General features: G+C 37.8%; 1 protein-coding gene across 1 annotated transcript in view; it reads right to left on the bottom strand.

The window, feature by feature from the left end:
* The window catches only part of ATP10B (ATPase phospholipid transporting 10B (putative)), a 47,584-nt gene extending 39,657 nt beyond the window's left edge, over positions 1-7,927 (bottom strand). Inside the window, exon 1 of the mRNA XM_062501970.1 lies at positions 7,461-7,927. Within this exon, the coding sequence (XP_062357954.1) occupies positions 7,461-7,927 (467 nt within the window). The remainder of the gene's footprint in view (positions 1-7,460) is intronic.
* Positions 7,928-14,368: the final 6,441 nt, after the last annotated feature.

Below are 14,368 nucleotides of genomic sequence, written 5' to 3'. Positions count from 1 at the left end.
AAATCTGAACAGAAGGCCTGAACTAAACAGATTTTATGGAGTAATTTCTGGAGAAAAAAATGTACTATAAAAAGTCCTGCTGCAGTTGGAGGTCATGGGTGAACTTGAATAAATTATTGACTGTGCCAACAATTTCATTTCACTTTCTTGGATTCAATAAAGATAAATTTCGAACAAAAACTGGATCAAAATACATGGTGAATGGAGGCAAATAAAATTTATTGTTTTGTTTTATGGAAAAGATTAAATAAAAGCAATTTTTCACATTCACTCCACGGCATGTGTGTCTCCTAGATTGTTTACAGAAATCTTTGCCATCCAGAAACATTTTATCAGACAATTAGTCCAGTGAATCTTATTCCCTAAAACTACTGCAAGCTCCATCTTCGGATCCTTTGCAGTTCAAAATAAAGATATTATTTGTTCCGCACTATACCCCCCAAAATTGTCACCAGGTCATGGCACGTAGAAAAACATATCAGTGTCGTCAGTACGGAAACCTACATATTTATATTTTGTTGTATGTAAATTTGCTAGAATGTTGTATTTGAAAATAGCCTCCTTTAAGCACCACCTGTTTTATAAAAAACACCAGTATTCTGGGATCCTGGTTCTACATGGGCAATGGGTTGAATCACACAGCTGCTTATCCTTCACAGCCTGCTTTTGCAAATAAAATTCTTGCACAGTTTCATGCAATCAAAGATTATATCAGCCTTTATATGCAAACCCCTCACAAAATATTTTCAAAGACCACTTCATGTCCATGACCTCACCATTTGGAGCCACTGCCACAAAACAAAAAAAATGACAACAAAAGAGCAGATTTAGGACTCAAGGAAGGCACCAGATCAGACAGGAACTGATTCTGAAAACTGCCCATAGGTCAGAGTACAGCACAATTGGCTGATAATGTTCTTGAGCTGCAGATACTGTCTGAGCACAGGAAGGTGCCATAGTGTGCTTGTGGGTTTGTCACTGGCTCCTGCCACAATCCCATCCCAGAGCAGGAGGGGTTTTTTGTGTCAGCACATCAGCCCGGCAGCACCAACTACATCATTTAGCAGTGACCGGTTCTGTACCCAGCCCCAGCCTTTACCCACAGCACCAAACTCTCATGATTTAAGAGTTAAAGTTAAGGATTTGAGAGTTACTATGTTAAGACAGTAAAAGCAGCTTTCAAAAATGACTGGAACAATTTTTTCTGAAGTCTCATCAAGTACATACACTTATATCATACTGGCATTCCAAATTCCTCAATGCTAATAACAGATCCTATATGCTTATGTGCTTAAACTGCCTGTAGCATCATAACAAGTAATTTATTTTCTCAATGATATAACCCTATGCTCAACTTCTGTAACCAATTGAAGCTTACATAAACTTTAAGTTAGTCCCAGAACTTAATAAATATATTATTTGTTCATATAAATAGTTTTGGATTTCTTTTAACTCGCCTTTGAAGAAATAAAATTAAATAGACATAAAGAGCATGTTGCTTAGACCTTACTAGGCTAATTTTCAAAATTGTAGACTCTTGCATGTAGGGAAACATTTTTGTCATTTTTCTTATTGCCTTGAACAAAATACTATTGTTACAAGTCTTCCTGGCACCAGCTGGAAGGAACAGATAATTTCAAGGTCACTCAGTAAATGTCTCCTAATCATTAGCATTGGTTTCTAGGAACTCTCATTAACTTGTGAAGTTTCTGGAAAGCACAGCCTACAGCAGCTTTTTTGATAGTCATATCCTTATATGACCATGTAGCTCTTGAGGTCACATGGTAGAAACCTTCCACTTTCCAGATTTTAATGGTATTTAAAAAGTTCAGGCAGTTAGAATGCATCTTAATGCCATGAGGCCATGATTCTGCAGGTCTCTATTTGTCTTAATGTTTAGTCATTAGGTCCTGCTGCTGTCTGCTAAGCCATTGCACCTTTCCTGTAAAGCAGCTTTAAATGCCTTGGCAGGTAACAGATCTTGAAGAAAGCTCTGTTCAAGCAATACACCAACCAGCGATAGCTTTAGTAATGTATTTTATGGATTTTCTTCCACCAAGGATTCTCACTGTGCCAATACACCCTGACTGACAATGACTACCTTACTGCTCTTCTACTTTCAAGTGGTGCTGCCTGGACCAGCTGAGAGTTGGTTTGCCTTTAGTCAGTTCAGCGTGTCCCATAATTATTCACAACACATTCATCATATTCCACACAAGGTGTTTTAATTTCTTCATGATATTAGTACCACTGTTTTCAAGCAGTGTCATGGTGACATAACACACCTGAGTGCTCTACTGGTTGAGGACATTTTCTCAGCTCACAGGAAGGCTGAAGAATGCCTCAAGCAGAAGGGACTGTTTGTGCCTTCAGTCAAACTCACTGCTAATTCAGGTAACCACAGCTAAATTAGGTACAAAATTTCTATAGTACATGAAGTACAGACAAAAATTATAAGGGTGACATAGCAGAGCATTCCCATTGCCAGAGAACAACACACTCATATTTGACATTTGGCAGGGGCGTAGTTGCTTGCAACCAGTCCAAGTAGTTGATTTGTGGCTGTCACAGGAATGAACTTATTCAGGAGGTCTTCAGCCTCCAACTGAAGATATTCCTGCACTGTTCAGGGAAGGTACCACTGAGGTGTAGAAGCCTTGATATTGTTTTGCTCAAGAAAACTGATTTCAATTTTGCCCGTGGTGAGGTTTTGAGTGGGACACAGGCTTTAGACCTTATTTTTTGTGTATAAAATGAACTCACTAAAGCCTCCAGCAGGCTCCTAGTCTATAAAGTTATGCTTTGAAAACAAAAACAGAAAAAAAAATAATAAATCATAAAGAAAAGGCTCTCTAACAAGTGAAAACTCAGTGCTGCTGACCAATACTTTAATTTAAAATGTTGGCAAGAAATCTTTCTGCTCACTGTGCCCTTGGCAGAATGGGATTTTACTCTCATCCTGCTTTCTACTTCACAAATTTTCAGGTTCACCTTGGGCTGAATGACTTGCATATGATATTTCTGAGTCCAGAGAAAAATTGTTTTTCTTTAAACTCTGTGATTTGACAGGAGGTCAATTCCTGTTTTCAAGCATGTCCCCTACCCTTTTCTCTGCTTTCTTCCAGATGCCCCATACCTCTGTTGATCACTGCATCCCTGGCCAGTCTCAGGCACTATCCCAGACATGGGGAACATCCACAGGAAGTACGATCTCTCCTCCATTCAGAAATCCAGCTGAACAGAGCATATGAAGGATGTTCAAACACAAAGGCAGCCTTTGCCTTTGCTGCCCAGCTTCCCATAGAAAACATAAAGTACCCTGTATGTAAGGTTACCTGTAGACAAGCAAATCTCCATTGCTGTCAGAGAGAAAACTGCAGCGCAGAATAACAGTACTTCAACTGACGGAAAAATTTTAATTCTCTTTCAAAACAGTGGGTCCAGATTAAGCCACTTTCAGTTTTTCAGCTGTTGGCAGTTCTGATTTCCTGTAACAGTTATGAGAACTTAGTTTTCTCCTTCTTTCTATACCTCTGCTCTAGGGCTAGCCCAGAGTTAGTGCTGATGTAAAAATCTTTAAATGTTCTAAAGCCTTACACTAAGCAGACAGAGAGTCAGAGTCATAGTGAAGCCCAGCCTAATTTTTTGTACCACAGACAGCAGTGGACTTAAAGAGGAAGAGGAGGAGATGGATGCTTTTAGGAACTACCTGAAAACCACAAGTGCTGAAAGCATTACAGAGGAACTTTCTATGGAAAGAGTAATCAGGCCACCTCATTTAGGATGCCTGTTGGCTTACCTACTTCTCTGGCAGGTCCACAGGATAATTCAAGACATATAAACAAGGTTTCTCTGAGTCACTGTCTCAGATATCTGAATTTAGGTTGTTAAAATTAAGGAATATGAATAGCTTAAATAATGTTGATGTTTTTGTGGCTGCTGCTGTGCCATACTGAGCTGTGCATAGCCCTTGCATTTGTATCTTAGTGTCTGCTAAAACATTGAGAAAAAAATAGGTTTAATCTTCCAAAATTGTGAAATTGATGCAAAAACCTCTCTGGATGTGATGGAGTATTTACAGAATTTGATATAACCATTGGGGTATATCACAGGAAGCTATATAATAATTATGTATCAATTAGTTCCTTGAACATTATAGAACTTCAAGAAAATTGAATGCTAGCTTTTAGCAGCTATTGCATTGACATTCACTTTCAGGTTTGTGTACCACATTCAGTGTGGCCCCTGTTAGTAACTTAATGACAAACTGAAGAGAGTTTAGAGAAAAATAATCATGGTAGGTATGGAGGGACTGACAAGAAAGATGAAAAGAGCATTATGTGCCAGTCTTGACTAAAAGGTCTCTGGGTGTTGCATATAGGTAAAGCCTTAAAAATAAGGGCCTTGAGACCCTTTTAAAATCATGGCTCAGGCCTGCTACTTTGGCTAAGTAGAAAAGGACTGTGGGAAAGTGACTCAGCTGATTTAGAGGTAGAAAAACAAGTTATATAACTGCTGCATGTTCACATGGTGGTGTATGGTGGTTGGTTGAATTATGTTTGTTATGCTTTAAAACTACGTAACTGATAAAGGCTTAACTGCTTAAAAAGGCCTGGTTTCTGCAATAAAGCAATTTGCCTTTGCACCTGCCTGGGGACTCTGCATCATTACAGACCCTCACCCACATGTGGATGCAACAAAATGAACATGATAAAAATCCAACATATTTGAAGATTATAATTAACTGTTATGAGTGGCGTCTAACTAATTATGGTTCCATGAAATCAGGTGACTTGAAAAGTTTAAATGCAATTAAAGAGGGGTAATAAAGTAGAGTGTCATAGTATCAGATGCTTTGGCATTTTGTAGTAATGGAAGTCTGCCTTGCTAGGAAAATTTTAAAGTAAACAAAGTATATTTTAAAGAACACCACAAGAAAGCAGGCATTTAAACATAGGTCTGTACCATCTGCAATCCAGTTTTATGTTCTCTCCTTTTGGTGTTGTGTGATTCATTCCAAGATCACAGCAGTTTATCTATAGAGTATGATTCCAAAAAGTTTTGGTTCCAAAAGTACAAACTCCTCAATCAAACATCTAGGTTATTGCATTTCCCCAGGACACTTAATATACACAGTGTATATTAATTGTTTCTCATTTTTTCAATTAAACATTCTTTAAAACACTACTGGGAGTGTCTTTTATTTGACTAGCAGACTAGATTTCCCATTTCAACTGATTTCTGAAAAGAAAATTAGAATAAATATGTTTACAGGCCAGCCTATTTAATTTTAATTTTAATTTCCCCTGCTCTGTGTTGAAAGAAGGCAAGTTACTGCATTTCCCCTGGTCTTCAAGAAAGTTTATGAGAACATTCAGTATTGGGAAAAGTTTGGTTTTCCTTTGGAACAGGTGCCAGAGTCCTTATTAACATCTGAAATAAAGACAACATACACTCCAAAATTACCTGTTAAAATGTAAGTAATATTTCATTTAGGGTGGAAGATCAGTTGTTCTATTAGAAATAACCTTTTGCTGCCACAACACTAACAAAATTTGCAGTATCCCAAAAAGGCTTTCGCTTATGTTAAAACAATTACCTATTTTCATTATTCATATGGAAGAAAATTAGAAGACATCATGCCCTTCCATGACTTTACAGCTAGCAAGAAGAACAAGAAATATCAGCTTCCCAAAGCACCAGAGAAGCCTGATTGAAATTATTCATAATATAATAAGCTGCAGTGACTGATCTGATGGCAGTTGTTATTACCCACAGTTTTTCCAGACAGGATGAATGCTGTAGTCTGAAGCCCTTCTCATTTTCCTTTCCCTTACACCACCATTTTGGGCCATAAAACTGGTGAAAATCAAGATCCTAGACAAGACTGATTCATAAATCAAAATTTTTTTATGGGATGGAATAACGAATTTGAAGTCAGGCCTGTCTCGTGTTTCTGCAAAACAATCTTGAATCTGGATCTGAATATATGTTGTAATTCCATGGTGGACATTTTTCCCTTATACAAAACAAGTTCTACTGTATTCCCCACTTCTCATGTTTCCAAGGTAAAAGGCTGTCAGATCTAAACTGACATGATTTCTGTGTGTAAAGAGGAAATAAGTAAGATCCCTCTGTGGATTTATTCGTTAGCACCTATTGCCCCACATATTCTGTCCCATACTGGCTTTAACAAGTATTAACGAATAATCCACTGCCTTATAGGCTAATGCAGCACTGGAAAAACTAGAACATTCAACCAGACTGAAATTTCAGTGATAGGCAGAAGAGGCAGTTTGCCACCCTACCCAAAGAACTACAATTATTTACTTTCTTCACCACAGAGGAGATCTTTAATCCACAATATTTAGAAAGTTGTAAAATGCCAGCTTTTTTTTCCTAAAGTTGGTAAGGAGAGGAGTGCCTGACTGCTTTTAATGACTGCCTTTTAATGACTGCTTTTTAAAATCATTATCTATATGTGGGCCTAAGTTTAGCCCCTAAACAAACAAACCTATTGCTTTCCTGTTTAACCAGCAGGACATAAAAATAAAAAAACTGACAAATGCATGCAGGAGAAACAGAATTGACAGCCCCGTGTGATAAAAGCCAGAGTTCTGTAAGATCTTACTCTTTAAAGTACATGTTTTATAAAGCAGTGTTGATTAGAGGGATGACAGGCACATTCACGGAGATGGAAAATTTTGCAATACTGACTCCCAGATGTGATATTTTATCAGGGAGGAGTAATTTGCTACTTTGCTGAGAGAACAGTGTGGATACAATAAAACATAATTTTCAATCTTCTGAATGTCCTAAAAGCAAGAAGTCATGAAACATTATGAAGAAGTGAGCACAGACACATGCATTTAATTCATTTAGAGGTGACTAAACAGAGGCATATATTACTATCTTTCATTTCTAGTCTCCTTTTACAAGTTCATTTTACATACTGCCTAAGAAAGAAAAAAAACCCTGAAAGCTAGCCAACAATATAGAGTATAAAATAAAATGTAGTTCAAAGGGCCATGTTTTTATGCAATTTCTTAGCTTCTAAGAGTACAAACAAGTCCAATGACAGATCTTGTTCTGTGCTACCTTATTTCGTTAGAATTAAACCCTCTTGAAAATATCTTTGAAATTCAGAAATTAGAAATGGTAGCTCTTCAAGCACCTATTTTCAGTGCATTGCACGTCTAAGAGGCTGATAGACACACCAGTGTAATGAAACTCAAACTTAACTTCCCAGTACAAAAATGCTTAAAAAGAAATTAAAAAAAACTTTCCCTGTATGAGAACAAATACCAGGTGTTACATAGTGGCCATGACTTTTCCCTGTTTCACCTAGTGACTGTAATTTTTCAGCAGTTATTTATTAATTTTTTTAAACAAAAAGCCTCACCACTGATAAAAGACCTTGAGCCAGTGTTTTTTGGTAATAAAAGCAACACAAATCTTACCTGCTGTAAATGAAGCATCTCATATGATTAATTTCTTTGTCTAATTTATACCTCCGGAAGTCCTCCCAAGCATCTTTAATGGCTGTAATGGCCATTATAACACAAATTGGGATCACAGACACCTCTGGTTGGAAAGCATTCACCACTGGCACAAAATTCAGCAGTGCAATGAACACAAAATAAATATTGGCGAAGCGGTGAAACTGCTCATAGATATTTTTAGGGAGGAAAGTTAAGATGGTATATTTTGTGGTCTTAATTTCATTGGAGTCATAGTATCTGTTTGGATTTTCCTTCCACTTCTTGCTTCCAAAGGGCAAATTGGAGATGACCACTCGTTTATTTTCAGTTTTCTTCTTTCTTTTCCTTACTTTTCCTCTCTTCTCCAGCTCCTCATTTTGGATTTCTGTGTCTGGAGCACCACATTGGCAGCAGGTTTCCTTGAAAAAATGTTTTTTCCATATCATTGTAGAGAAGCAGCCTGGAACAATTTTCCTTGACATTTTGATTTTCTTTCAAAAAGTAGCTTCAAGTTGAAAATAAACGAAATTAGAAGAGTTCCATAGTCCAAATGAACTCCCAAATGGTTGAGAGAGGAGTTGAGATGTCCGAAGCCCAGGGCTGCCTCTTCCACTCCAATTTCCACCTACCCAGGGACAGGGATCATCCTGACTCAGCTGCACCAGGTCCTACAGCCTGCTGGGGCAGCTTCACCCTGCACCTCACGTATGCCAAAAGCATCCTGAATGTTTTGTTCTTCCTGTCAGCAGATGCCTGGAGGCCCTGTTCAGACCATCTCCCTGGCAGTAACTCTCTGCTCTCATAAAGTGTGTCTGCTTTAACACAGAGCAGTGGCAAAGCTGTGAACATACACACAATTTTCACAGGTCACTCCAGGAGTTTCAGAATCACTTTATAACCCTGGGAGTTGCCAGGAAGCTCAAAGGTAATGGGCAGAGCTCTGCGTCCCAGATGTCAACAAAAGATTTCTACAAGCCACAGTACAGACAGCATTTCTCTTTTATTTCCTCTATCTATTGCTTGCTTTCATGACCATAACATGGATTATTATTCAACAAACATTTCCTCATGCCCATTTCCTCAAGCTAAGTAAACTTATGATTTTGTAGTCAGAAGACTCATACATAAGCAAGTGAAGTGCAATGTACCTGACTTGTCCCTTGGCCTGATTCTTCTCCCCAGGAGACCCCAAACCTTCCTCTCCCACCCAGATACCCCTTCCCCTTTGATCCTTCTTCCTCTGACACATAAGGATGTCAGCACAGATGAGGGCTAATTTCCAGAAGGGCTAATGACATGTATGTAAACCATAGCAACTCTTTTCTCTGTGGCCTGGGCTTAAGGGCAGTGAAAAAAGAAAAGCACACAAAGATTTAAATGAATTATTTTAAATGAAAACTGCTATTTGCTTCATGATGTAGTGACAAGTTAAGCAGTCTCAAGTTAGTACTTGGACAAGGAACTCTGATGAAATCAAAATGTTGCAATAAGCATTGCAGTGAATATATTTCTTCCTTCTGAGTCAGAATTGAGCAAACAGCTTCCTGCAGGTATTGCACCAGCTCCAAAGCCAAGTTGGGTTGTATTGATCTCTCTGCTTACTGGAGATCCTAGAACTTTTTTCATGTCCTGATTATGATTCACCTTGAATGTAGTTGATAATTAATTTCTGTATAACTGGTTTTAGTGTGAAACACCTGAAAGACATTGTTCCAATTTTCTGTACAGTGCCAGTTTTCTGTTCCAGACTTGAGTAAATTCCATTTATCCTCCAGATCCTTCTGCTATCAGGAGAGAATGTTGTGTGTGTTGGCAAGCTGCTCTGAAAACCTGGAATGAAAACCTGCATATATCAGCACACACTGTTGTGGTGTGAAACAAAGCTTCAGTGATATTGAGATGATTTAAGCGAGATAAATTAGGTATTTTTAAAGGTAGAAAAAATATTTTGTAATGCTTTTCCCATACTTACAGTATTCTGAAGAGTCAGTGAAGCAGTTATTGTAAAATCAGATGAGCAGTTTCTACCACAACAGAAGCAATGAAACAAATAATTGATTTAGCTCACTTACTTGTTGTATAGCCTGGTTTTATTGAGGTTTATTGTCTTATCATGCTGGTATTTTCTGTAGTCTTCAATAGCATTCTTAATCATGGTGGCAAACAGCACCACAGCCAGAGGCAGCATCATAACCTCCCTGCAGAAAACTTCTACTTGTGGGAACCTGTTCAGAACCACCAAAAAGAAAAAATAAAGATTACTCAGCCTGAAAAGGCATAAAAGAAATTAAAAGTAGTTAGAAATTAGAATGTATCTTTTCCTTAATGAACAACCCGCATTCTGTGTCAAAGGAAGATTAATAATTTCACTCCTCTACTCTCCTTTTCCTTTGTCCAGAATGAACTAATCAGCTGCTTAACTAAGATGCTGTTTTTTCTTTAGAAGGGCCTGTGATGTACATTTTCATACTATTATAGCTAGCTACAGTTTCATCACATGTTAGAAACACTGTTTGTCTCTGGGATCTCCAAGGTCTTTAATGGCCCCTCACCACTTCAGTCTTGAAAATAAGCACGGAATTAAGCAAAAGCCAAACAAACCTTAAAAAAAACAACTAACTAATGAATTGCAGAAATGTTCCCATCAGGAATCCATGAGGGATTCTGCAAAATGGCAGGTTGAATTAGGAATGGGCCAATCTAGTATACAGAATGAAAATTTCAAAGCTAGAGATGGATATACAACTTCCATTTCTCTTTGTTGTGATGATGGTTCTCTGGGCATCTTTTTGACCTGTTTCTTTATGCTGGGGGTTTTACATAATTTTAAACCAACACTCAGAAGGAAACCTGACCTTGCACTCGCACATACATATATACTATTTCTTCATCGGTAGACAGTCACTTTATGACATTAAAAATGTATCAAAATTGAGCTGCTGAAATCCACAGAATTTCATAGGTGTCTCAACACATCCAATAAACTATATTTTGTGGTATAAAAATCAGAGGTTTATGCTACACGAACCAGAAGGATATTTAAATAAAATCATAATTATTTTTACAAAGAGAACTGTTGCAGCATTCAATTAGAAAGCTGGTCACAGCACTCCCTGTTAAGTGGTTAAGCACTCCCTGTGCTTGTTTTAATCTGCCATTTCAGTGTCAACTAAGTGCCATTTTGTTACAAATTATCATCACCTAAATTTCAGTATTGATGCAACTACAAAAGCAGCCCTTCTCCATCACACTCAAATATCACAGTTTCAGAGAGAGTTGTTGAATCTCACAGATCATTGAATGATTTTTTACCTGTGAAATTGTCCCAAAATATTTTGGAGCAAAAAAGTGAGCCATGTGTATTTTGTGATCTGTGTCCTGTTCCTAGAATAAAATGTAGAAGCCTGTTTCCAGTCTTTCCACTGTCTCCCATTGTCAGGCAACACAATCCTCCATTTGTTTAGACTGAGTTTTGGTTTGTCGCTGACAGAAAACAGTAGTGGTGTTGTTTTTGACAGAGCCACGGAGGGACTATGTGCTCCCAGTCAATGCCAACAGTCCAAAGCTGAGTCCATGGATAAAGCCAGTCACAGCAGGGATGCCAGGCTGAAAGACAAATGCATGACAAGTGCTGAAATCCAATTCCATTCTGGTGAAAAACTCTCTTCATGTTTTGCAAGCAAAGGTTTAACACAAAGACAATTCTCTTGCTCAGTGCATTGCCTGTTTTCCGATGTCAGAACTTCTGCAGAGAATGCGCAGACTAAAAGACACAACAAAATCTTCAATATGAGAAAATCTATTTCTCTCTCTGGGGACAAAAAAAAAAAAATCTACAATCTATTGACAGAGATAAAGCAAATTCCACAGTGGTGAATGTCAGGTTTTCCATCATGAATTCTGTATCCTATTTTTCAAATTATAAAGTGACACCAAATCTATTCAGGCATTTTTCTTAAAATGTCTGACTTTCTTACAATACTTTTTCTGTTCATTCTTGCTTATAGTGGGATTGGTTTGGGTGTTGAATCTTAATTGCTCAGACAATAAAGAACACCAACATGAGCTTAATCATATTTACACATAGGTAACAGTTTTCCAGTCTTCAAAGGAATCTTATTTGAAAAGAAAATGCCAGCCAGCACTAAAATAATGGATGCTTTATGGGCTGGAGAGATAAAGGAATTAAATCTCCCAATACTAATCCTATCGTCATTGAAAAATTGTCTCCTGATTTGTTCATACATTCACAACTGCAGGTGTGATTCAGTCTGCCATACACTTTGGCTTCAGCCATGCAAGAGTGGGTGCTGTTATGCTCAATCTGAACACAGCAAAATCTCACTCCAACAGTGTGAGTTTGAGAACTGGAAGCTGCCGTACAATGACAAGGCACTAAATGTGCAAAAGCAAACCAAAAATAAAAGGCACTGGCCTTGTGCAGCTTCAAGGTCCTACTGAACAAAACATGTGACCTGAATCCACCTAATTTAGACTGGGGGAAATACAATTTTATTTAGAAAAAAAACCCCTTAATCATATTCAAAAATATGTGCATGTTTGAGTCCTGGAAGAAAAGAAAACTACTCTGCCAGTGTGTAAATGAATATTTGACTGAAATCAAATTTATATTCAACATATACTGATTTAGAGCCATGTCCTTACAATGTAATCTTTAAAGTTTGCTACTGAAGGATTTTATAATGAAAAGGCAAAAATTCCATTGTTGGTGGTTACCAAAAAACTACACCGTGAGCACTCAGTGAAAACACTGAAGTGAAATTATGCAACTCATATTTTCTAGTTTGAAGGCTGGACACCTGGAAAATTTTGCCATTGTTCTTGTTCTGAACAATTAACTCCCCAGCTGATTTCAGCTTAAATTAATATCTCAACAGGGGATGGACAAGTGACCCAGACTCATATTGTACTGCATACATATTTAACCACATTACACATATATACATATATACATATATATATATATATATATATATGTATATATATATATATATATATCCATATAAGTTGCAGGTGGCAGAGGTACACACATAATAGAACCATGTCTTCCACAACTTCCCCTTGGAAACTCTTTCTAAAGCTTCACGAATCACAGTTAGGCAAGCCTGCATGGCATTCAAGAGAGGGTCTCTCTGCACTCCTTCTTAACAAATTTCTTACTGTATAAATGAATTAATGAAATTATTTTAGTATTTTAGTATTTTTAACAACTTTTAGAAAATTAGTTTTATTCAGTTTGGAAATCAGCCCTCCTCCTGATTGTTTTTGAAAGGCAGTAGTCAGACCAGTGTTGTATCAATGAAGAGAAAGGCCAGTTGCTGCCATCAGGCAACTGAATGTGTTGCAGAAAATGTAGAGATGTCCTCATAAACCACACAGAACTAAGTAAGTACTCTGTGGGGGGAATTACATAACTGCATGCATAATCAAAGCAGCAAGATAATGGCTTTCTTGACCTGTGAACTTCAGTGCTGACAGTGAAAAAGTAGCAGATGCAAACAAAACTTTTTATTTCAGACCACTAAAAACATAAAAGATACTAAATGTGCCATCAATGTTAGCAGATCACCTAACAGGAAACAAGAAAGAACTTAAAGATACATCCTTCTGTAAAATGACAATTTTCTATTATTCAGATAACTTCTAAAACGAATATTCAAACTTGTTGGAAGTTTGATGTGTTATGTCAACTTCTGTATGGCAGGAAATCTACAAAAATATTGCACTTCTTTGGCAATATATTTAATGTGTCTGTCCCAACTCTTTCTGAAAGAGCTTCATAAAATCTATCTTCTGCAATTATAGAACATTTTGCATACTTATTCATATTTTCACATCAGTGAAAGAACCTGAGAAGTGTGGATTTTTTCAATATACTTTTATAAAAGTATCTGGTTAGTGAAGCTTCAGCACCACAATTCGTATCCTGGAAGAAAATGATAAAGGTGATGGAGACTTTTCCAACACAATTATGTTGGGGATTTGCCATCTATTCTGTGGAAATTGAGGTAGACAGGGAGCTGACTTCACCTGCAGATGCAGAGAGCTTCAGCTTCAAACACTGGGAGACACCTAGCTAGGAGGAAAGACACATCGTGGTGAGAGAATGGAGAAAAGAGTTGTCTCATGGGAACTAATATGTTAAGTAGTCTGTGACAAGTAGGGTGTTGTTCTTGGTTTCGATATATGGTTGTTTGGCTGCCAGCTATATATATGGTTTCATTCCTTATCCTCATTATTGATTGGATCCTATGGCCTCCATCCCACCTCTGTACCTCTGTGCTTTCTGGGTTTCGAGGTCTTTAGAGGCTGCCCTTGTACCCTTGTTTCTGCCCTTGTTTCTATGGTCATTATTTTTACATTAAAAGTTCTTTGTTTTTGGGCAACCCCATCATTCCTGTCTCTCTATATATTATGCCACAGATTTCCCATCTGGCCCGGTCCTGTTATGGCTGCCCGCAGTGGCCATACTATTCCACTTTAGCATAATTATTACAACAACTGCTTTTTCCAGTGCTGGCACATTTAGAGCTATTGCAGGCTTTCCTGAGCTCCCCTTTGTCAGCCACTTCTGAAATACTGCCTTCAAAAGGAATCAGTAAGCTCCCATTTGATTTCTGACTGGGATTTTGAGATTTTTCTATTGGACAAGGTCAGAAACAGTAGACAGGGCTGCAGAATGTTGCACCGTGCTTAGTCACCCTGTCCCTGTGCAACAGGATGAGAAATATATGGAGAAATACATGGAGAATATATGGAGAAATATATGCTGTAGCTCAGCACCTGTCAGAATTGGAAAGGAGGGGACAAAAAGAAGTCATCTATGTTCTTAAACTCACAAAAGTGAATAAGTAGGAGGTGGCCAC

Source organism: Cinclus cinclus, chromosome 14 (assembly GCF_963662255.1).
Source record: "Cinclus cinclus chromosome 14, bCinCin1.1, whole genome shotgun sequence".
NCBI lineage: Eukaryota > Metazoa > Chordata > Aves > Passeriformes > Cinclidae > Cinclus > Cinclus cinclus.
Note: the sequence above shows the minus strand (reverse complement) of the source record. Positions and strands in the feature narration are given on the sequence as shown.